This window comes from Neomonachus schauinslandi, chromosome 1 (assembly GCF_002201575.2).
Source record: "Neomonachus schauinslandi chromosome 1, ASM220157v2, whole genome shotgun sequence".
Lineage (NCBI taxonomy): Eukaryota > Metazoa > Chordata > Mammalia > Carnivora > Phocidae > Neomonachus > Neomonachus schauinslandi.
This window is the reverse complement of record NC_058403.1, coordinates 63,378,860-63,403,520: the sequence shown is the minus strand read 5'-3', so window position 1 is coordinate 63,403,520 and position 24,661 is coordinate 63,378,860. Positions and strand designations below refer to the sequence as shown.

Sequence of the window (24,661 nt, the reverse complement as noted above, 5' to 3'; positions counted from 1 at the left end):
ATATTCACAGATAGCAAATAGCATGGATATTCTATAGGTTGCATGTGGAGGAGTGACGAGATGGGACTAATCTGTTAAGCTGAGAGCCTCATAGGATATACTAAAAATTTCTGGATGTTATCCTGTTGGCGGTAGAGAGTCATTAAAGGGTTTTAGGCAAGACAGTAGCACTATTTGTTTCACTTTAGATCTCTGAAGGCAGGTTGGAGAATTTGATGGAATTAATTCTGGGGAGATTACTTCAGTAGTTTAGGTGAAAAATGGTAACTGCTTGAACTAAGGCAGTGGGTTTAGAGAGGAGGGTGCAGTGTGGAAAAAGCTTTACAAAGTGGAATATTTAAGATCTAGGGAGTGATTGGATATGGAGAGGCAGAGGAAAGTTCTAATATGACTCCCAGTTTTCTGCTTTGGGCAGCTACTGAGTGGGCCATGAACTAGGGTCAGGATTGTAGGAGGAAGAACACAGCAATGTCCAGCAGACAGCTTGATAACATGGGTCTGAAACTCAGATTTTGGTTTTCAGCATGTTAGAGATAATGGAAGCTGTGGCCCCATGTTCGATCACTAAGAGAGTGTGTGTAGAGGGAGAAGACAAGAGCAGGAGATCCTAGGATAGAGTCTTGAGGGAAGGCCAACAGTTAAGCAGTAAGTGGAGAAGGAACCAGGGGCCCTTTATGCTCTATAACACTGAAAGATTATCACCATTTGAGTTAACCATAGTTTTCTCTTTCAGGAATGGTAGTGCTATTGGCCTTCCGGTCCCACCTATCACAGCCTTAATCACCCCAGGTCCTGTTCGTCATTGCCAAATTCCTGATTTGCCTGTGGATGGAAGCCTGCTCTTTGAATTTCTCTTTTTCATCTACCTGCTGGTTGCTCTGTTTATTCAATACATCAATATCTATAAAACAGTGTGGTGGTATCCTTATAATCATCCTGCTTCTTGTACTTCACTGGTAAGTCTTAATAGGCCTTTAACTTCTGTATGTTACTTAACCAAGAAACTAGTTGGAAAGCCTATGTGTACAAATTTTCTTCTAAAATGTTTTTCCGTTAAACCACAGATTACTTTCAGAACTGTAATCTCATAAGATTGTTAAAATATAAATATCTGGAAAGTTAAAATACAAATGAAAATGCAGAAAGCCTTTAAGTAATTTATCATAATATCAAGAGTTTTGATGCTTAGCTTTCTTTGCACTATATTAAATTTGTTGGACTTAAGGTGCCTGAATGACTAAATTCCAGGAAATTTACCCTTTTAATGGCTATCTTAGGATAATGGTTGCTTCTATAACAGATAAACCCAAAATTGTATAATGCTTCAAACGCATGATAGTCTGAGGCAGTTGTTTTGGTTTGCAGGAGTAGCACGCTTCCATGTGGTCAACAGGGGACCTAGACTGATGGAGACTCTGCTGTCTTCCAGTACATGGCCTCCAAGTTGGCTGTGGTCCACCTCTTTCAGCTAGAAAGGGGAAAGAGCATAGGGAAGTATAGGAGAGTTTCTTATAGGCCAGGCTCACATCATGTTCACATATGTCCACTCCTAACTACAAGGAGACTGGAAACTATATTTCTTTCATAGGATTTATTGTTACCATGAATAAAATTGGGCTCTGTTACAAAAATAAAATTGAAACAAGGACTGGCTGTCTTTGCTGAAGTACATCAAAGTATATTGTAGGTTTCTTCTACCCTCTTTCCATTTATTTAGGAGAGCAGAGATAATCTTGATGCAGGGAAGTTCTCCATAGATGGGTATGTAAAATAACGAGTAAGGCTACTCAGGTTACTTGGTAGGTAAGTGGTTGGCAATGGCAGATTTGGATGGAGATATGCTCTAGGAGAAAGAAGATTGTTGTGCTGGGTAGTTTACGTGTGTGTTTGGAGCTTATCAATGATTAGAAGACTTCCTTGGCCTGATGAACTTAGGAATCAAATGTGGACCAAAATCTTCAAAATAATATGGGAAAGAAATAAAAAAACACTCATATCACTTGGTTGTTCCTGGAATTAACTATTAAGTTTTTTTTTTTCCATATTGACAGTGTACCTACTTAATACCAAGTAAAGAGAATTTCAGTTTCTTTATTTAAGAATTGTAATGATTTGGTGCAGCTCTGTCTCTTGAGCTCACCTGCGCTCATATATCAAGAGTGTACTTTTCGGTTTAACACTTTCCCGCTTGTGTTAATCAAAAAAAAAACAAAAACAAAAAACCTGTAATCCTGTAATGATTCATTGCCATTTTGTGTGCTTTTTTTTCTTAATAGTCTTTTTTCCTGGATTATGAATTTATGAATGTAGGAACTGTACTTCATCCATCCTTCTTTGGCCATGGTGTTATAAAATGAAGAGGTTGGATTAGATGATCTTTAAGGCTTCTTCCAGCTATGTAGCTCTATACATAAATTCCTCACTATCTTAACAATGACACTGGCAAACATTAAAGTATTTACTATTTTTTGCAAGTATTATCTCATTTACTCCTTCTTTTAAAAACAGGTAGGTACTACTGTCCCATTTTATAAATTAGAAATATGAAACCTAGAGATTATAAAACTGGCTCAAAATCACATAGTGACAGAGTGAGTACTCTCACTCACTGCTGTGCTCTACTTCCTATTATTTATTCTGTATTTACTCCATAAGAGCTTGTTGGGTAGTTCATCATTCAGTTTTCACTTTGACATTCCATGGAAACTTCTCAGTTGTTGAATTTTCAGCCTAATCAAAGAGCTCTTCTCTCAGTCAGCCATTTCTGACAAGAGTTCTTTTAAGAGTCCCCTACAAATGTTGCCTTGCAACAAAGGGAGCCAGTGCTCCTGTCATAATCAGGAAACTGCTGCTAGAGCTGCTGAGTCCAGAATTATGCTTCCTTTGCTCTGACTCATACCACCAAACATGGGTGCCTTTTACCCTGCCCCTCTCCCCATTTCAGTTCTGAATTCAGGTTTTATGTATTGGTTATGGTTGACAGAAACTAAGTCAAATCTAGAACTTCAGTTGCAAGAAAGTCTGGAAACATAGTTTTTAGTTTTTCGGTCTGTGCAATAGAGGAAGGCACACTTGAAGCAGGTTATCCTGTGGCCTGGCTCACTTCCCTGCCACATAGGGTCCTGGCTCACACAAACCTTAGTGTTTAATTGTGAACCTAAGAGTAACATCTGTGGAATAGCAAATAAGATTTTAGCCCATCAGTCTGAAAGGGGCCTGAATTGGTGAGCTGTTCAAAGATGAATGGGCTGCCAGAGACCTAGTTGTTTCCTGTCACTGAAGGTATTCGAACATGGGAGATGGCTACATGCCTGAGATGCTCTAGAAGGGACTTAGATATCAACTAGTGGTCTGTCTCTTTTAAGTTTTCTTCTATTTTGTGTGTCTGACTTAGAAATTTGTCAGATTTATATATTAGGTTTTTCTTTTTCCATTTCAAGATCTTAATAATTATCAAAAAGAAAATGTGGACCTCCGAATATATAGTGTTATTGTAGCCATCAAGCAATTAGCTGAGTGAGTCTTAACCCTAAGAAACATAAAAGCTAGAAGTAGCATAGTATATTATTCAGAATAGTCAGGAGTGGAGAGTGATTAATCAGATATTCTGGTTTATAGAATTAATCATAAGTAGATTACCAGTTTTCAGTGATTTAGCATATAACAAAATTTACTTAACAATAAGATATGTTAGGCAGTTAAATATTTTGATACAAAAATGTCTGAGATTGGTGATACATAAATAAGACCCTCAAACATTAGGTAGGGGGTCTAGTGAATTGCTTGCATTAGTTTGGAGGAGTGGGGTGAACAAGGAGTCTCAAAGCTAAGAGGGGATAAATATCATTAGAATCCAAAACACTTAGAGAAAGACAGAAGGAAATGATCTGAGGTAAGCACTCTCTTGACATTCTGGCTACTCTACCTTTAAAATGTGTCCCAAATCTGGCCACTCCATTGCCCTTGCTACTGACCCTGTTCAATCCATCTTCATTTCTTACTTGCATTAAAAGCAGTAACTTCCTAACCGATCTTGCCCTGTTACAGTATATTCTCTACACAGCAATCACTGTGATTGTTTTAAAATAGAACCTGGCACCCTTTGCATGAAACAGTTCCATGACTTTTCATTAGGAAAAAATATCTATAAACTCAATCTTTTGTTACTCATTACGTCATTCCAGCCCTCTTGCTGATTTTCAGACACACCAGACATATATTTTCCTGTCTTAAGGGCCTTTGTGATCCTTTTCTCTCTGCCTGGGGCTCTCTTCCCTCAGATCTTGCCATGGGTGTTACTTTGTTATCATTCAGCTCTCAGCCCAAATGCCACAATCTCAGAGATGTCCTCTGTAACCAACAATTTAAATTGGCTCTGCAACTCCCTTTCCAATTACTATTTATCATTGTTTTGTTTCTTACCAGCAATTGTAACTAGCTAAAATGCTTTTGCTTGTCAGCTTGTTTGTCATTGACTTTACACTTAAATTTATTAAAGATACGGCTTTAGCTGCTGTAACAGGATGGCTAAAATAGAGTAGAACCTTAGTTCCTTATTAAATAAGAGTTAGGCAGGTGGTATGCTCTTTGTTTCCATTGCTCTCCCACCCCCCACATGCTTCTTCCAAACCATGGTCCAAGATAGCTGCTCCAACTCCTGTCAGCACATCTGGCCAGCAGGAAGGAGGAAAGGAGAAAGATAGCTCCTTCCTTTAAGGGCATGTCATTTCCCCTCACATCCCTTAGCTACAAGTAGTTTTTGCAAGGGAGGCAGGGAAATGAACCTCTAGTTAGCAAGGAGTCAGTGTCCAGTTAAATTTGACTATGATGGCAGAAGAGACAACTAGTCATCCTTGCCATCCCCTTTCCCTCTCACACTGCAGTAAAAAATAAGATCCAAGAGAGCAGGAAGCTTGTCTGTTATTCTTCAGCACTGTATCCTCAGTATCAAGAAGAGTACTTGGCACACATTGTGGATGCCCCGTACATATTTACTGAATAAATTGAGAAATACAGCTTTTGAGTCTGGAAGGAGGACTCTGGAAACCTACAGACCTTTTGACCATCAAAATGAAAATATATCCCAATTTTGTTTGTTGCTAATGATTTTTTATTGTGCTTGTTATTTATATAGGCTTAGAACTAGAAGGAACCATATGCAGCATCTAGGTAATACTATCATTTCTTAGGAAGAAAAGATCAAATATAAGACTTTTTTTTTTTTTTAAGATTATATTTATTTTTTGCGAGAGAGAGCGAGAGAGCGCAAGCACAAGCCAGGCGGAGGGGCAGAGGGAGAAGCAGACTCCCCACTGAGCAGGGAGCCTGATGCAGAACTGGATCCCAGGACCCTGGGATCATGACCTTAGTGGAAGGCAGAGGCTTAACCAACTGAGCCACCCAGGCACCCAAGACATGTTTTTACATCAAGTTAAGAAGAAAGACTAAATTGAAGGTAATAGACATGTCAGCCAGTAGGGAGTTTAGGTCAGTAGATGCCCAGTTAGATTAACATAAGCTTGCATGGAGAGACCAAAAATAGGAACTCCTGAACACTGGGAGTTCCATCTGATCCATTGAATTTGACACATTATAAATATGGCATTTTAAGTAAATTACTCTCTTATTTTTTTAAGATTCTTATTTATTTGAGAGAGAGCACAAGTGGGGGTGGGGAGAGGGAAAAGCAGGCTCCCCACTGAGCAGGGAGCCCTACCCGGGGCTAGATCCCAGGACCCCGGGATCATGACCTAAGCCGAAGGCAGACACTTAACCGACTGAGCCACCAGGCGCCCCTTTAATTATTCTTGCCATAGTTCTGCAAGCTATCACTTTTTAACTCAAAGCTGTATTTTCCTTTCAACACAGTAAACTTTCAAAAAAAGTAGAGTACATTCCAGATAGTTTAAAATAGTATTTGAAAAGTTAAAGCAATCTTTCATGAAAGCAGTAGAATTAGGTAGAAAGTAGAAGGTAGATAGTCTCTCTAAGATCGTTCAGATTCTTGTGGTCTGTACATATAAGGTGATGTAAGGAAAATCTGAGAGGGCAAACCTCTCGATGTAGTTGTTCCAGCTACATACGCGTATTTCTTTCTGATGCAGTGATTTGTTTTTCTTACAGAATTTCCATCTCATTGATTACCACCTGGCAGCATTCATCACGGTGATGCTTGCAAGGAGGCTGGTGTGGGCCCTTATCTCAGAGGTAATAGCTCATTCACTGATAAAATAGCTAGAGTTAGTTACTAGAATGGGTTCAAGCTGAGTACGTGAAGTGCCCAAATATAATTTGAAAACAATTACAGATTAATTTCTTTACTTCCACATGAGTTATGCTAGTTTTTTTTTTTTTTTTTTTTTAAAGATTTTATTTATTTATTTGAGAGAGAGAGCATGAGCAGGGCAACAGCAGAGGGAGAGGGAGAAGCAGACTCCTCGCTGAGCAGGGAGCCTCATGTGGGGCCTGATCCCAGGACCCTGAGATCATGACCTGAGCCGAAGGCAGACGCTTAACCGACTGAGCCACCCAGGCACCCCTATGCTAGTTTTTTTTTAAGATTTTATTTATTAGAGCACGAGTTGGGGGGAGGGGCAAAAGGAGAGGGACAAGCCAACTCCCCGCTGAGCGGGGAGCCCTACTCCAGCCAATCCCAGGACCCTGAGATCATGACCTGAGCCAAAGTCAGACGCTTAACCGACTGAGCCCCCCAGGTGCCCCCATGTGCTAGTTCTTTTTAAAAGATTTTCCTGCTATGTATTTAAAATTCATTGTACTGGAATTCAAGAGAACTGTTAGAAATCTCATTTGTTTGATAGGAGCTTATTTCTAGCTTCCGAGTTCTTCTGTATAATTTTTCTAATTTTGATAGTTATAGTAAAAATAGAATGAATTTTAATAACTGTTGATATGAAGAGTTATATATAAATGCACAGTTGCATCTAAAACTTTGTTTCAGGTAATATTTGCTTGATAATATATACCATTTGTGGGGTTACTAGCAAGAGACATTTGAGTTTGTTAAAACTTGGAATTTTAAAATGACAACATCAAATTTGCATAAGACTCATCTTGAAGATTAGAATCTTAGTGGACAGTAGAGGAAAGACTTGGGACATTAATATGATCTTTTTAAAATTAAATGTTGATAGAACTGGCCATTGGTAAGATTCTTTAATCTATTTGTAAACTCCATTGGAGGAGGTAAATGTGTTCTCTTAGGATTTTATTATCTTATGCCCTATAAATGATTATAAAAACAAAAACAAAGATGTTAACTTAGCTAAAATGACTAGTAATTATTATCTTGGAGTTTATAATTCAGTGTATAATTTTAAATTAATAGTTACTGTAATCAGAGATAACTGAGAGTCGATTTTTTTCCTTCTAAAACATGCATGGAAAGTCTTTGTATCTGTAAGCCCTAATTTTCAGGAACCTTATTTCTTGTGAGCGCAGAGTAATTGAACATATTCAGTCATAACCTGAAAGCCATTTGAAGTTAACTGAAAAACACTGGTAGTAGGATTACCTGTTTTTCACAAAGGGAAAGTCTGTCTAAAATCTTTTCTCCCAGGGGGACACCTGGGTGGCTCAGTCGATTAAGCATCTGCCTTCGGCTCAGGTCATGATCCCAGGGTCCTGGGATGGAGTCCCACAAGGGGTTCCTTGCTCAGCAGGGTACCTGCTTCTCCCTCTGCTTGTGCTCGTGCTCTCTCTTTCTCTGTGACAAATAAATAAATAAAATCTTAAAAAAGACAAAAAAAACTTTTTCTCCCGAGTTCGTTATTTAGGTCCAGAAAATAGGTGCTTACTTTTGGATGTATTATACTGTGTTCTTTCTTTAGAGGAACTCAGTGGAGTTTTATGTTTTTCTATGTGAAAACAGACAGGATTTTGTTTCATCTCTTCAGTTACGTAGAAATGGTACTTGTATATGCCAAATTAGTATGTCCAGCAAATGTGTAAATCCTTCATAACTGGAGTTTCTACCTTGGAGCTCCAAGGGCTATAACTTGATGTACTCCATTTTTTTCTTTTGCTAATGGCTTAACAGTAGTTTAACAATTTTTGCATGACCTTAGTTGAAAAGTATATTAGCTGTTTTCTAAAGAAACCTGTAATTCTTACCGAGAACAAAATACTTAAGCTAAATTTAAACTGATTTCTGGTCAAAGACTGAAATCTGTACCTTAAAGTCCATGAGGAAGAATGAAAGAATGTTTAAATAATTATGGGATATCTACATAATGGAATAGCATGCAGCCATTAAAAAGATGAAAATGCACTGACCACTAAAATATTAAGTAAAAAAAAAACCAAAGTATATAATAGTGTTGAAAATAAGGTGGGTAGAAGGAACAAAATACATTTGCTTGTGTATGAATAAATTATCTTTAGAAGGACATACAAACTAATAACAGGCTGCCTAGTTGTGGCTGGTAACAGGACCAGAAGAAGGGAAATTTCACAACAAACACTATTATACATTTTGTATCTTGAGTATTGGTGAATATATTATCTATTCAGAAGTTAAAAATAAGAGCTGTATAGTGATTCTCTTCCTAAAAAAGCTAAATTAGATGGTAAGACCCATCATAAATCATCTTTCCTTACTTCCATTAAAATGTTTGCCTTTTTTGGGGGGGTGGGGAGCTTATATATCCTGAGAAAGACCAATCATTTTTAATGAGAGGCTGGAGGTAATTAATTCAGAATGCTAAATACTATTTGAAAGGAATACCTCCAACTAGATAAGATTGTTTATTCACCTCCAGGCCAATTCTGCTTCTTGACTTGCTCCGCAAGACCAAAAAGTTATTCAGCTATTCTTCTACCAACCTGAGGCAACTCCCTTTTTATTTTTAAATTTATTATTATTATTTTTTAAAGATTTTATTTATGTATTTGAGAGCGAGGATAAGAGAGAGAAAGAACGTGAGAGGGGGGAGGGTCAGAGGGAGAAGCAGACTACCCGTTGAGCAGAGAGACCGATGCGGGACTCGATCCCGGGATTCCAGGATCATGACCTGAGCCGAAGACAGTCACTTAACCCACTGAGCCACCCAGAGACCCCCTGTAACTCCCTTTTTGAAAAACCGTTTTTTTCTAAATAGGAAGGTAGTACATTTTATTGGGGGAAAAAAAAAATTGGAAAACACATATAAAGCAGAAAAAAATTTTAAATTACAACCTCATTATTGAAAGGGCCATATTTTGATATATTTGGCATATAATTTTTATTTGCATATGTACTGTACTTTTCAGTTAACATAATATTAGGAATATTTTTCTACTCCTTACCTGGCTCATTTTTGCTTATTCTTTAATCCCAGCTAAAATACTACTTCCTCAGAAAGGCTTCCTTAGGTTGGGGTCTCTTGTTATTTGCTTTCCCTTACAGCCTACTCTTTTCCTGTAGCACTTACTACAATTGTAAAAATAATTACTTGTGTAAATATAAGTTTAATTTTTGTCTTTCTTATTTGGGCAGCCTCATGAAGACAGAATTCTTATTTGTCTTGGTTACTACTGTGTCCCTAGGATCCGATATAGTATCTGCCATGCATAGCATAGTGGTTAAGAGCTTGGGCTCTGGAATAAGACAAAAATGATAAATACATCCAAGCTCTGCTACTCTGGTGACATTGGGCAGAGCAGCCTTTTTAATTTTGAAAATGGAGGCAATGGAGTAATTCCAGCCACTTAAATGCCTTCCTTAGGCTTTGACATGCAGGGTACATTGGCATGAGGTATGTATCAGGGGAGTGATAACACAATTATTTGCCCTGCTGTTAGAACAGTTTGAACCTTCCCCACGGTTTGAGGCTTATAGTATTAATTCAATTGCTTCTTTGCATTTATAAGTAACTGTATAACTATTATATATTGTATATCATATATGCTATGTAGTATGTTGGGTAAATTAAGAAATGGATAGATGAAGGACCTGAAAAGCTCCTTATCCCCTCCCATTGCTATTGACCCTACGTAATTTTTTTTTGCCCTTTCTACATTCTGACACTGCTGTTTTGAGGTTGTAGGAATCTGCCATTTTCCCCTGCATTTTGCTCATTCTCTTCCTAGTTCATTCTGAAAGAACATAACATTGCAGAGCTTCACATTTAGACAAGTATGCTTTCTTACTATATTTCATTTGTCTTTAAAATGTGGGATTAAAGAAAAATATTTGAATAGCTGTGATATAAAGAAGTGGAAGTGATTGTCCATTATTTCTGTGTTTGCAAAAGTCAAAAGAGAAACTTTTATTTACATAGGGATTTGTCAGAGAAGCTCTGATTATTTTTTGAAGCTCCAGTAATTCATTAAACATTAATTCAGCAAATAGACTGGGGGGAGGATCCCAAGGAAAATGGAAAAAACATTGTTGCTACTATTGAGACTATTACAGTATAGTCTGAAATCAGATAAATTAATGGCTCAGTATCTTTACATAAAAATCACCTGGTGGATTATTAAAATATAGGTCCCTTGACTTAAAGTTTTGTTCCCTATATCTGGTGAGGAAAGGCAGTAGGAATTTGCAAGTTCAGTAAGCAGCCCAAGTAATTCTGATGAATGTGGTTCATGGACCATACTTTGAGAAGCCCCAGTGTAAACAAATTAGACAATGTCATAAGAACTTAGGGGACATCTGTATGAGACACTATGAGAATACAAGGAGGAACCAACAAATTGCCTGGAAAAGTCTGAATCTTTAAAAATGAAGATAAGGTGGGATGGGGCACTTTTTCTTCTCCCCCCTTTAATTGGGGGGGGGCAGATTTCTACTAAATCTTAATTCCTTGAGTCACATTGCTTTTGAATAAGGCCATTTATAAAATGTTCCTTTTGGTGCTTCCAAACTTTCAGGCCACTAAGGCGGGTGCAGCATCTATGATTCACTACATGATTCTGATATCAGCTCGCTTGGTGCTACTCACTTTATGTGGATGGGTACTTTGTTGGACCCTCGTCAATCTCTTCCGAAGCCATTCAGTGCTCAATCTCCTTTTCCTTGGCTACCCGTGAGTACTCCAGTTTTACCATTTTATCAGTAAGTTTTTAAAGAAATTACTGGGTCAAGCAAACAATCCTATAAAAGTGAGGAAGAGGAAATTGTTCAAATATAAGCCAAAAGCTCAAAAAATTGGAAAAATCAGTGAGTAGGGTGACCATATAATTTATTTTCTACACTAGGATTCAGTTGGGACAACAGGGATAAACCAGGACTGTCCCAAGAAACTGGAGAGGTATGGCTCTTCTACCAATGGAGAATATTTGATTGGCTCTCTCCATCAAATAAAGCGCCCAAGTACTACCTATATTGGCACAAATGGTAGGTAATGTTAGTTGAATGAACTGGCTCATCAGTCTTAGTCTTTTGGTCAGATTACTTTGATCTTTGGGTTCATGTAACAGAAATACCCCATACTCAAGCCCTATGGACTTAAGTACTTTTTTTGACCAGCATTTTATTATGGAAATTTTAAACAACATGAGATTGAAAGAATTTTTCAGCAAACACCTGTGTGTTACCCCACCTAGATTCCATTAATTAATATTTTACTATAATTGCACGACACATAATTGTCCAGCTATTCCTCTGTCCATCCATCAGTCCATCTTTTTTTGGTACATTTGAAAGTTAAATTGCAGACCCCAGTTCACTTCCTCCAAAATACGTCAGCATATGCTTATCAATAACTAGAGTTTGATATTTGCTTACAGTTTTCCTTTTGAGGTAAAATTCATTATATAAAATAAAACTCACAAATCTGGTATACATTTGCTGAGTCTTGATAAATGCATATACCTGTAAGTCAAACCTGTATCCCAGTGTGGAACATGACCATTTTTCCAGAGGTTCCTTCATACCTCTTTGCAGTCAAACCCCACCCCCCACTTCCCAGAGGTAATCACTGTTTTGATTTTTTTTTCCACCATAGATTAGTTTACCAGTTCTAGAATTTCATATAAATGGAATTACAAGGTATATACACTTTTGTGTATGGCTTCTCTCAGCAAGTTGTTTTTGAGAATCCTCCATGTGGTTACATATGTTGGTAACGTTTTATTGTATGAATATACTACAGTTTGTTTAGTCTCCTGTTGAATATCTGGATTGTTTCCAGTTTGGGGCTATTACTAAAAATAAAACTGTTAGGCACATTCTTATACAAATCTTTTTTTGTGAAGAAATGTTTTCATTTTCTTCAAAGAAATATCTAGGAGAGGTCTTGCTAAGCCATAAGGTAGGAGGAGTATGTTTAGTTTTATAGGAATCTACCAGACCTTTCCCAAAGAAGTATCATTTTATCCTCCCATCAATTCTTTTTTTTTTTTTAAAGATTTTATTTCTTCATTTGGCAGAGAGAGACACAGCGAGAGAGGGAACACAAGCAGGGGGAGTGGGAGAAGGAGAAGCAGGCTTCCCGGGGAGCAGGGAGCCCAATGTGGGAGTCCATCACAGGACTCTGGGATCATGACCTGAGCCGAAGGCAGACACTTAATGACTGAGCCACCCAGGCGCCCTCCTCCCATCAATTCTATAAGCATTCTGGTTGCTCCACATTTTTATCAGCATGTGATGTTTTCTGTTTTTTAAATTCTAGCCATTGTGATGAGTGTATAGTTGTATCTTATTATACATACTGGCTTTTAAACTCTTCTGCATAGTTTAACTTGTAAACCTTGGGCTAATACTTTCTTCATTGGATGTTAGTAGATAGCTACCACTTATTGCTGTTATGTGCTAGGTGCTGGGCTAGGTGTTTATAAACATCACCTCATGAAATCATCCCATAACCCGGGAGGCTTGTATTTAGTCTGACCATAACACTTCCAAAGAACTAGTGGCTTTAAAAAGTTAGAAGTTTATTTCTCTCTTCTGTATAGTCTGTGTGTAAATCATCTTGGATAGCTGTGGCAGCTAGCTTCCAAGGTGCTGGGAGCCAGGCTCCTGCTCTCTTTTTTGCTCCACCCTTCCTAGCAGGATAGACTATAAGGGAGGTTGGAAATTTGTCTTTAGCAGAACAGCTGTATCTCAACTAAAAATTCTATTGCAGTGGAAGAGCAGGAGAACAGTGGCTCTTGGCAGACAATTAGCAGGCTTTGCCACAGGTAAAGACAGATTAAGAGACTAAAAACCTTCCCTGTGGTCAGTTAGAAAGACTCAGGTCTTTTTGATTCCAGAGTTCTTGTCTGCACCATTACTCTGTAATCAGTAGTTCTCAAAATTGTGGTTCCCAGAACAGCATCAGCATCACCTGGAAATTTTTTAGAAATAGAAATTCTCAGAATCCACCCCAAATCTACTGAAACAGAAACTCCAGAAGGTAGGATCCAGCAATTTATCTTTTTTTTTTTTTTTTTAAAGATTTTAATTTATTTATTTGACAGAGAGAGACACAGCGAGAGAGGGAACACAAGCAGGGGGTAGTGGGAGAGGGAGAAGCAGGCTTCCCGCCGAGCAGGGAGCCTGATGCGGGGCTTGATCCCAGGACTCTGAGACCGTGACCTGAACCGAAGGCAGACGCTTAACCACTGAGCCACCCAGGCTCCCCCCAGCAATTTGTCTTTTAACAGGCCCTCCAGATGATTCTGATGCTTGCTCAAGCTTGAGAATCATTGCTTTATGTAACCATTTATGGTGCTGAAGTGTAAGCATGGATTTATATGGGTAGTTACATAGTATAAAATCAAAGCATAATCAGAGATTATGCAGGGATGGCAGGAAGAGTCTTTCTATTGGTTGTCCTATGGTGGGTCTAATTATACTATTTACTTATTTATTTTTCTAATTATACTGTTTAATTATTTAAGGCAATCAACTCAGTTCATTAGTATTACCCTTTTCCCTACAAAATGAACTCTATATTATAAACATCATTTTTCATGATTCATATTTATTATAAGGTATATATTTTACATCAGTTGTTTCTATATGTCTAGACTAATACTTGACCTACTTCAGATGATTTCATTATCCAATTTCTCAGCAACAGCTGGTTGAATCAGGTTTAACTGCATTTGATTTGAAAGGCTAATTATGGATATATCAAGGAATATTTTGGGCAGGTTTAAAAGGATTACCATGTCAAAATGGCTAGCAAACTTGTTCATTTCAATTGAGGAATATAAAGAAACTTACTTTTGAAGGTTCTCCACGCCCCTGTAAAACAATGAAAGAAGCATGTAATTTAAACAGATTTTATGTTTAAATATATTTGCCTTCTTCACTTTTTAAAAGTTGAATAATCTTTTACCTAACTTAAATTAAAAAATAAGTATAAGAAGTTTAACATACTAGACAGTGGCAATAACTACATCTTTATTTTCTTGTTTATTCATAGGTTAAAAAAGGGACTCTTTACTGCCTTTTTTTTTTTTAACTTGATTCTCAGCTAGCTTCTCAGTTTAGGTTAGTCCAATGACTAATGGTTGTAGCTCTTATATTTATCTTGAATCTGTCCACTGCTCTCTGTAACCTCTGCTGTTACATTCTAAACTTCCATCTGGTCTTCTGGTAATCCATTCTTGCTCTCCTCCTTTCAATTGTTTATTGTAGCTGTAATGATTTTCAGAATGGAAACTGAATCATGTCACTAACCCTCTTTAAAATTCTTTAATGAGTCATTTCCTTTACCCCCTTTTACCTTACAGAGCCCTCCAAAGTCTAAGCCTTTGATGCTAACTTTCTAGTTTCTCTCATTCTACCCTGTGTCAGTTATCTATTGCCATATAATGCTGTAACAAACAGCTGCAAAACCATGGTAGCATTCCACAATGTGTATTTATTGTGCATGCGTTGGAGTCAGCTGGAAGTCAAGAAGCGCTCCTGATCTTAGCTGGGTTCAGTCACCCTTGTGGGATTGACTAGCTGTCAGTTTAAGTAACCAGGACAACCCAGCTCTGCTCTACGTGTGTCTCATGCTCCGGCAGGCTAGGTATGGACACATGAAATTGATCGAATGGAATGAAAGCAAGCCCCAGCGTGCAAGCCCATTTTAAGCTTCTGATCACATCGTGTTTGCTGACATTCCATGGGCCAGAACAGGTCACATTGTTGAGCCCATTGTGGGGCTAGGGCAGGGTCACTTCACACACAGAATGAGGGCTGTGTAGTAAGACTACAGGAAGGGTTAAGAAATGGGGCCATCCTTGCAATCTGCCACACACCCTAGCCTCTCGTCTCACCTCTGTATGTGCAGCTTGTGTTTCGGCAATATTGACAGGTTTCTCTGGCCTTCACAGTTTTGCACATGTGTGAGTTCTGCCTGTTGCTTCTTCATTTACTCCTTCCCACACTACTACTCCAGGGCACATTCATGGTGGATCACGGAGCTGCTAACCATCCTCTTACTTTGTAACAAGCTCATTCTTTCTCCCTCTAGAGAAAAGTAGGAATAGGTGAATTTGTTAATATTTTTATAAAATACATAACTAAATAGGATATCTTTGTAATTGCTGTTTTTCATATCTGAATTAATGCCAGTGAAATGACCATTTTATTTACAATATGTAAGTCACAATGTGGACATTACTTAATGAGGACTGGGGAAAGTATTTTAAAAAGTTTTAAGGAACCAAGGTTGAAATAACTGTAAGAAGTTATGAAGAGTCTCAAAAATATTCGGCCCTTTAACTAAGTTATTCTACTTATAGAAATTTTTTTATTGTACATCTAGAATTTGTTTCATTAATTCATCAAATATTTATTGAGTGCCTAGTATGTTTCAGCCACTATTTTAGACATCAAGGAAATAGCAGTGAATTAAGTAGACCTAAATCTCCGGTACACGGGACTTACATTGTAGTGAGGGGGAAGATCAAAAAAAAAGAACAGAACACCCCCACCCAAATAAAAAACCTGAAAAGTATGTAAAATATATGAGTGGTAAGATCTGTGAAGAAAAATAACCAGGCAGGGGGAACTAAAAGGGCCTGTAGGATTGGGGTGGGTGATGTAGTAGGGAGGCAGGGGAGCCCCTCACTGAGAAGGGGAAATTGGAAGGGAAGGGCACACCATTTGAAAATTACCAGATGCACACAAAGATCATGTAGGATCTTATCCATACATTCATATTTATGGTAATGCAAAGTAAGTAACCACTTAAGTTTCCAACAAGAGAAAAATGAGTAAATTATGGTACATCTCTGTGAGAATACTATAGTATCTTTAAAAATTGTTATAGAAAAAATATGTAATGACATGAAAAAAAAGCTCAAAATAGATACCCATACATAAGTACACACTCAAAGTTACAAAACAGTTTATACTGTATGAGGCTAAACATATAAAAGAAAAAAGTATGAAGTCTGTGCACCCAGTTGTAAAAATTATAAAAGTGATCATTTTTTGGTGTCTCTATTTTGTCATTGTGATTTTCTGTAGTCTTCTATTATTGTATAGTGAATGTATATTGCCTTTGTGTGAAGAAATTAAAGAACTTCCCCAATAATGAATTTGTCAGCAGAGTCCCTGTTCTCTTAAGTTCATTCTCGTGAATCATGACTATTTTACTAACATAGTTATCAGCTTTGATCTTAGGTGGCATCTGTGGTCTCATTTTCTTATTTACCGTCTTCTACAGGTTTGGTGTTTATGTTCCACTCTGCTGTTTCCACCAAGATAGTAGAGCTCATCTTCTTCTCACAGACTATAACTATATGGTTCAGCACCAGGCAGTAGAAGAAAGTGCCTCAACTGTGGGTGGCTTGGCCAAATCCAAAGACTTTCTCTCCTTATTGTTGGAGTCTCTAAAAGAACAGTTTAATAATGCCACGCCCATCCCCACACACAGCTGCCCTCTATCTCCAGACCTCATTCGCAATGAAGTTGAATGTCTGAAAGCGGATTTCAACCACAGAATCAAGGAAGTTCTCTTCAACTCCCTCTTCAGTGCCTACTATGTTGCATTTCTCCCCCTGTGTTTTGTGAAGGTAAGTGGTTCCTTTTATGTGCTTCCTGGATTTGTGTGTGAATGACATAAACTGGGTATTTCTTATTTAATCCCCCTTTTCTCTGTCTCCCCTTTGGCAGCCTGGATGGTGGAGTTCGGCTGCATCTGGAGTGCACTAATACCGCTCCTGGTTGGCGGATAGGTATTTCCATATATGTGATGCACCCGTGGTGGTCCCCTCTTTTTTTCTCTTTTTTAAAGTTTTTTTTTTTTTTTCCAGTTTCTGGGGAAAATAAAATTTGTGTTTATAATAGAATCAGTATATAGTAGCTTAAGAGGATTGAGGTTTTAATACAATTCAGCCTACTGTAGTTGATCTTAACGTGTTAATCAGGACTTTCCTTGAATTTAATCTAACCTTCATCTAAATTTCAATTTACTTCAGTAGAAAAGAAAAATGGTCTGGATGTCACTTGAGCCTAAAATCTTTTGGGACATTTTAGTACCCTTTCTTCACCCACTGAGAAGCACATCTGCAGCCGGAGTGGTCATTTACAGAGGGCACTCACCTCTTCTAGAAAGGAAGCACTTAAAATATAATTGCCTCTCCCTCCCAACCCTAATTCATACAGCCAGAAAGTCAGGTTGAAGGATTTTGGAGGACTCTGCTCTTGAACTTTCTGCACGGACAGCAGGACAACCAATGCATGTGTGACTCAGTGTGGCATTTGTCTGCAGGGCGTATGTACACGCACCCATCCCTACCTTCTTGCTTAACAGTGCATGGATCATTTCTCCCTTTTCTGATCTTTTCCAGAGTACCCAGTACTATGACATGCGCTGGTCATGTGAGCACCTCATTATGGTGTGGATCAATGCTTTTGTCATGCTCACCACACAACTGCTACCATCCAAATACTGTGATTTGCTACATAAATCAGCTGCTCACCTGGGCAAGTGGCAGAAGCTTGAACATGGGTCCTACAGCAATGCTCCACAGCACATGTGAGTAGCCTAGAGGGTGAAACCATATAACACCTTCTACATGCTGCTGATCATGTTTATTTGCTTTGTATGCCATTCTTGTTCTTGGCTTTTGAACATTTAATTTTTAGTTTTTTGTCTACGTGGATGCCTGTCATCACTCTAAACTGAACACAGGGGACATTAACTCATTCCCACCACCATCCCCAGTCCCTCCTTAAATGCCTCCTACCTTTCAGCTGCCCGGTCACCCTGGAGTGTGTAATTTGTTTCCCAAGCTGTAATATTGGAGTTTTCTTTCAGTCTTAACCCTTTGCCCAAATTCACAGAGTCATGATGTATTTTTAATTCTCTTTGGAAGCCTGTAAGATTCATCTTCTCCTCCTCATTGCCACAGCTAAATAGTTGCTAGCTAATCATCTTACACTCAGGCAGCTAGAATTTGCTTCTCTCATCTTTTCTTTCTAATAAATGCAAATATGTTCTAGTAGTTTTCCTTGCTTGCATTTTTTATCTTTTTTCCTAAACTCGCTAGTGAATGTTTCCCTGCTTTTCCCATACTTAAATGAAAACTCTCCCTAATTGAGTTCTCTCTGAGTATTCCTCTCATTGTGTCCCCTTACCAGTCATTTCTCTGCATGGTCCCTGTGATCCAAAATGGGTAACTTTAGAACCCTTTTGTTCTCTCACTTCTGAGCCCTTCACCGTACCTTCCTCTCAGACCTGGACCATCTTCATCTTCCTCCCTTTTATAATTGGAACATTTCACAAATTTCATCACCTAGAAATTCTTTCCTAATGAAGTGGGACAGATTGAGGGGACTTTCCCTTCCCCTGTCCTCCTCAGAGTCCTCCCTTCAATTATCTGCCTTGATGTCTGATACAGATTAGCACAGGCCTTCAAGCCCAGGAACTGAAAGAGATTGGGCCAGGCTGAAAAGAAACCCGACTGTGGGCAAAGGACAAATTTCAATAAAAATTGAAAATACAATCCACAGTACTAGTACTGTACATCTTCAGGCTCCTTGATGGCACATGGCCATGAGGTGTATCATCACTTTAATGCTGGTAAGTGTGAGCAAGGCTGACGGACCATTTTCTGAACTGGGAAAGCTTCAGGGTGCTAGACTTTTTTCTTTTCCTTTTTTTTTTTTTTAACATACCTAAAATGTCCCAGTTCTTACCCTAGGAAACTAACCTTTCCAAAATCAGGAAGAGATGAATTAACTTAGATTTTTTAAAAAGCTTAACCTGAAGATCCCCAACCCCACCCCAGCTCCATTACATTGGTGCTGGAAACAAGAAGCTTCTTCCATAACTTCTTTTTCCTAGAGAAACTTCTATAAAAATAAACCAAGAAAGCAGTAAAAAGTAAAGTCTGTGTGTCATTACCTTGTGTGTCTCTGTGTTCTGTATAGCTTCACGCATATATGAGGCACTTGAAGTATGTGACAAATAGACTGATTTTCTACAGCTTTTGGGATGTTGTTCTACAGTAGATGTCATGCTGATTTGACAGTGTGTTCATTTCTCCACTACTCTCACTACAGTCCACTTTCTCTTGTTTGTTCTCTCTAGCATTTCCATCAATAGATTTTGCTCACTTGGGATTGAGATGACAGTCCACTTACTTACACTCGATTTTCTGGCTCATAGATGCCTTACACATTAACTTCTGCTCATTCTCCGACGCCTCATAAGTCCTTTGACACTGAGTTAACTGTGTCACTTTGCAGCCTCTCTATAGCAATGAAGTTATGATAACAAATCCTTCCTAACTCTTTCCAGTTTGACTATACAATGTATTCTCAGAATTCAGGCAGATGAAGCCTTGAATACTTAATCCCTTCCACAGAAATGTAGTTGGCCTTGCCAGACACTGTCTTATCTGTAATTGCCAGTATGCTAACATTGCATTTCTCTCTCCCTTAGTTGGTCAGAAAATACAATATGGCCTCAAGGGGTGCTGGTGCGACACAGCAGATGCTTATATAGAGCCATGGGGCCTTACAACGTGGCAGTGCCTTCAGACGTATCCCATGCCCGCTTTTATGCAAGTACCACTTATTTCTTTTCAAACATAAACTTAGTGGTAAGTGTTAGGAGGCCACTATGTGTGAAAGCACCTAGCACAGTGTGTAGCACATGGTAGTTATTACTACTGCTATAATAATGGCCCTTGTCTCTTGGAAATATATTCTGAAAGGCAGTTGGAAGATCAGATACCAGATAGCATTGTCCCAGCTCCAACAGCTTAAAAGTCATATTGGGATTTGTTGTGTCTAGTATTACCTGAAACAAGTAGGCAGTTATTTAAGACTTCCCTTTTTCATCTTATAATTTTTATTTGTAATAGTTTGGTTTAGTGGTATCCTTGTTATATTGTGTTTATGTATCCTTAAGTGATATTTAATATAGTAATAATGTAATGGTTTTGTTTGTTTTTATTGGGTTTTTTTTTTTGTTTGGGGTTGTTTTTGTTTTTTGTCATTTTTTTCTTATTTGTCATTTGTATCACCTCCTTAAAGTACCTTGACTTACCTTTTGAAAGTAAGACAAATGCCATGATCTCTGGCCTTTTACCTTTTCCTGGATTAAAGGGAAAAAGGCTTACCAGTTAAAAAGGAAGAAGCAATAGACATCCGTTAAACCCAGCTTCTGTCCCATTTGAATTTATGCCTTGGTTTATGTTCTATTGATCTTTCAGTTTTCTGGAAATTCTGACTCTAGGAGGCAGAAGTATTTATTTATATGGGAGAGGCTAGCTGATCAGTGGCAGTGGGGAAAAGAAGGTGCATGCAGGGGACTGTTCATAGTGCAGTGCCTTGCCTTTCAATGGAAATTATAGTCTAAAAAAGAATTGGAGATCTTTTTTTGAGATACTTGCATCTCATTCTGTCTCCCTCCCAGTTCCCTGTGAGGGCACATGGGCTTTCTGGTTCTGCAGGTGTTTGCTGCTAAGGGCCTTTCAGTTAAATACTGGGAATTTCACATCAGGGCTGGATGTTTGTAAATACAATGGGGGTGGGTAGGGGAGGACAGGGTGGGGGCTGGGAGGAGCATGGGGCAGGTGAAAGGCCCTTGAATGAGGAAACTAGGGAGGAGCGGACTTAAGTCACACCACATAAGCATTTGGTTTCTACACAGAATATTTAATTCAGTCAGGTGTATTCCATAGGCCGTTAATGACTTCTGTGGGCCCTTGCAGTCGCCTCAAGAAACCTGTAATGACCAGATACTCTACTGGAGTTTTCTGCTTGAAAAATAAGTATTTTCCTTGCTAGTGTGTTGGATAGCTGAAGAATCAGGTGAAATCCAAAGAATAAGGATTAGGGAAATTAACTTATTACTGATTTTGCATGACCGAACAGGTAAATCAGTGTTTTGCCAAAGTGGTCCTTGGGCCACTTGCATATAAATCACCTGGCTCACTCTTTAAAGTAATTCAGGGTCCCTACCCCAGACTTCTGAATCAGAATGTCTGAAGGATTCTAGGAATTTGCAGCATTCACCTATTTGGAAATGATTCTTAGGCACACTGAAGTTTGAGAACACTCATTTAAAATGTGCCGACTGCCTATAGCTGTTAGAAGTTAAAACTTTTCCTCACCTTTCTACTCATTCATTTTATAGCTTACTGGCACATTTAATTTTAATTGTTATAATTGTCGCAGAAACTACCATTGCCTGAGTCCTTTTGGAATATTAATTCTGAGCCAATTTTATACATGGTATTACTGGATATCATATACTATAACCCAGGTTAAACATTTTCTTTCTCTCAAAGAAGGACCCGAAGAACCTTGCTACCTTTTGGAGCTGTCATGATGATTTGCTTTATTCTCAGATTTGAACCTTGAGGTCTAAATTAGTTTATTTAAATCTGATGTACTACCATTGCCACAGTTTGCAGCCTTCTGTCTTTCTATTCATAATATGTTTTTATTAGTAAACCAGGATTTAGCCTCTTAAAGTGAAGAATTTGGTGGAATAAAAACAGTGAGCGGCCCTGTTTTTAGCCAAACTCTAATTCTGATTAATTTTTCCTTCCTTCCTCATTGTCCTGTCTGTGCACCCTACTTCTTAATATCCAGAAAAAACCCAGCAGAAATATATGGTGTAGAGGATTTGAGTCAGTGATGATGGTGGGTAAACGGTTTAAGGGAAAATTAAGAAATTATTGTGTTGATATTTCCGCTTGTAAGACTTCCCCTCCCCCCCAGACTTGTGTGTTTGTCTTAGATCAGCCCACAGACTAACATTGATTTTTACTTTTTTAAGTGGTTCATTTTAAATGGCTTTAAGTACCTATATAATATCTTTAATTTTTGCCTCTTGACTTGCAAAGTCTAAAATATTTTCCATTCAGTCCTTTATCCAGTCCCTATCTTAGATAAATGTACTTTTGATTATCTCAAATAAAATATATACCCAAGATATAATTTTAAGAAAAATGTTTAGAGGCAGTTCTTTTAGGTGGGATCCTTTCTCATATCTCAGGGCATTGAAATAAAATTCATTTCATTATTCCTTGAGCAAAAAGGAGAAGGTTTGGGTCTCTACAGCAAGAAATAGCCTGATGTTCAGTAAGCAGATCCATGTTATTGCACACAGGAACCTGTAAATATGAAATTGTTTTAGGAGAAAAATGTGAGAATAACTACAGTCTTTACCTTTCTATGAAATAATGTTTTGCTTTTCACCTTCCTTACAGTTCCTATTTCATCGTCCATTAAGGCTGTTAAATCTGCTTATCCTTATTGAGGGCAGTGTCGTCTTCTACCAGCTCTATTCCTTGCTGCGGTCGGAGAAGTGGAACCACACACTTTCCATGGCTCTCATCCTCTTCTGCAACTACTATGTTTTATTTAAACTTCTCCGGGACAGAATAGTATTAGGCAGGGCATACTCCTACCCACTCAACAGTTACGAACTCAAGGCAAACTAAGCTGCCTCTCAACAATGAGGGAGAACTCAGATAAAAATATTTTCATACGTTCTATTTTTTTCTTGCGATTTTTATAAATATTTAAGATATTTTATATTTTGTATACTATTATGTTTTGAAAGGTGGGAAGGGTAAGGGATATTAAATGTATCCACAAACAAGGTGATGTGATCTTTCATGTGTTAGTACATTTGAATAATACACAGGACGAGAGGTGTGCCTCTCCAGTAAAGAGATTGATTTGTTTGTATGGCTCTGGAATAACTCATTCATTTATGAACACATCTCATATATCACTTGACACCATATCTTTGGTGTGTCTACTTTCCTTCCTGTCGTTTCATTATCTTCAGTCCTCAGTTGGCCTCTGTGCTACAGAAAGGGAGATCAGTGGAGTTGCCTGACAGCACCCATTCTCTTTCTCTTTGGCTGGTTACTAGTTTTGGAATACTTGGGGCAAAGAGTGGCTTATAGTCCTGGCTGGGAGTCTCTTTGTTGCATCCTGGAAGGAAGCATTTCTGAGAAATAGGAACTCAGTGTTTTGTTCTGCCGAATGACATTTAAAAATACCTATGAATAAGCTGCTGTCCTGAAACTCAGGATATTGCTGTCATTTTCCCTGTTCTTTCACTTCTTTTGCCTCTTAAGATTTTCCTTTAATTATTAGCTGTTTGAAGTGATACTTTTTAAGACAAAGTCTTTAGAGTGCCTGCACTCAGGAAGAAGGTGTATGGCTGGACCAGTGGGAGAAGATGAGTGCAAATGCCATGTGGGCTGGAGTATGGGCAGGCTGAAGATCCCAAGTGACTAGAAGAATGGGCAAGTCCTCAGCTAAACGATCTTCGATGCAGTCTGGGCAGCAGCTCACCTACAGCGGCATATTTGGAGTTATAAGCTGAAGTGAAATAGAAGAAGTTACCTCTTTGTCCCCCGATAATTTGATCTGTGCCTAAAATGTGTGTTTTTAATTTCAAATTCCAGAACCTCTATGTTTGTGAGCATTAACCCTTTTCAGTCCATGTCCGTATTCTCGAGAGGTGATCTTCGTCAATTGATGTCACTAGTCATCTAAGCTTCTGAGGCCTTGTCTTGAGAGCCTGAAATATATTCTCATATGTTTTCTGTGCTTGGTTTGGCTTTTTTACACTGTGAACTTTTTGGTGAAACACAGTATGACTTACGAAGTAAAAAGACCAATCATGTAATTCATAAACTGGCTCTGAAAACAATTCTTGCAGAAGAGTTCCCAACAGGTTTTCAGCAAAGGCAGCATGATGAGGGGGTAGGTGTATATATACAGCTACCCAAGGTGAATGCTGTGTTTAAATTAACCATTGTTTCCTTAAGTATTTTGGTGTATATACTTTTTTTTAAAGTTACATAATTTGGCAATTAGTCTGAATCTATTCAGCTATTCAACAAACGCATATTGACCACCAGGCACCATGTTAGGCACTGGGGATATAGATAGCAGTGAATAAGAAACGCAAAGACCCTACCCTCAGAGAACTTACAATGTGGGGGGTGCAAAAATGTGCCATAAATAAATTTATATGTAATGTCTCCTGGTAGTAATAGTGTGGTGAAGAGAAAATAAATTGGGGCAAGGAAATAGAAAGTACTAGGAGTGGCATTGCTAGAAGGCATCTTTGAGAAGATAATTTCTGAGCAAAGCAAAGAAGCAAGACTGAGCCATATAATAGCTTTGGGGAGTATTCAGTAATAGCAAGGGCAGTGGCCTAAGGTGGGAACAATTTTGGTATATTGGAAAAATAGCAAGGTAACCACAGTATATTGGTTTCATAAATGTTTCAGCCTAAATGTG

General features: G+C 38.4%; 1 protein-coding gene across 1 annotated transcript in view; it reads left to right on the top strand.

The window, feature by feature from the left end:
• TMEM39A (transmembrane protein 39A) overlaps window positions 1–23,138 on the top strand; it is a 30,440-nt gene extending 7,302 nt beyond the window's left edge. The window contains exons 3-9 of the mRNA XM_021692345.2: window positions 734–956; window positions 6,124–6,207; window positions 10,873–11,027; window positions 16,596–16,944; window positions 17,722–17,909; window positions 19,821–19,941; window positions 22,603–23,138. Coding sequence (XP_021548020.1) covers window positions 734–956; window positions 6,124–6,207; window positions 10,873–11,027; window positions 16,596–16,944; window positions 17,722–17,909; window positions 19,821–19,941; window positions 22,603–22,836 — 1,354 coding nt within the window. The 3' untranslated portion in view covers window positions 22,837–23,138. The remainder of the gene's footprint in view (window positions 1–733; window positions 957–6,123; window positions 6,208–10,872; window positions 11,028–16,595; window positions 16,945–17,721; window positions 17,910–19,820; window positions 19,942–22,602) is intronic.
• Window positions 23,139–24,661: the final 1,523 nt, after the last annotated feature.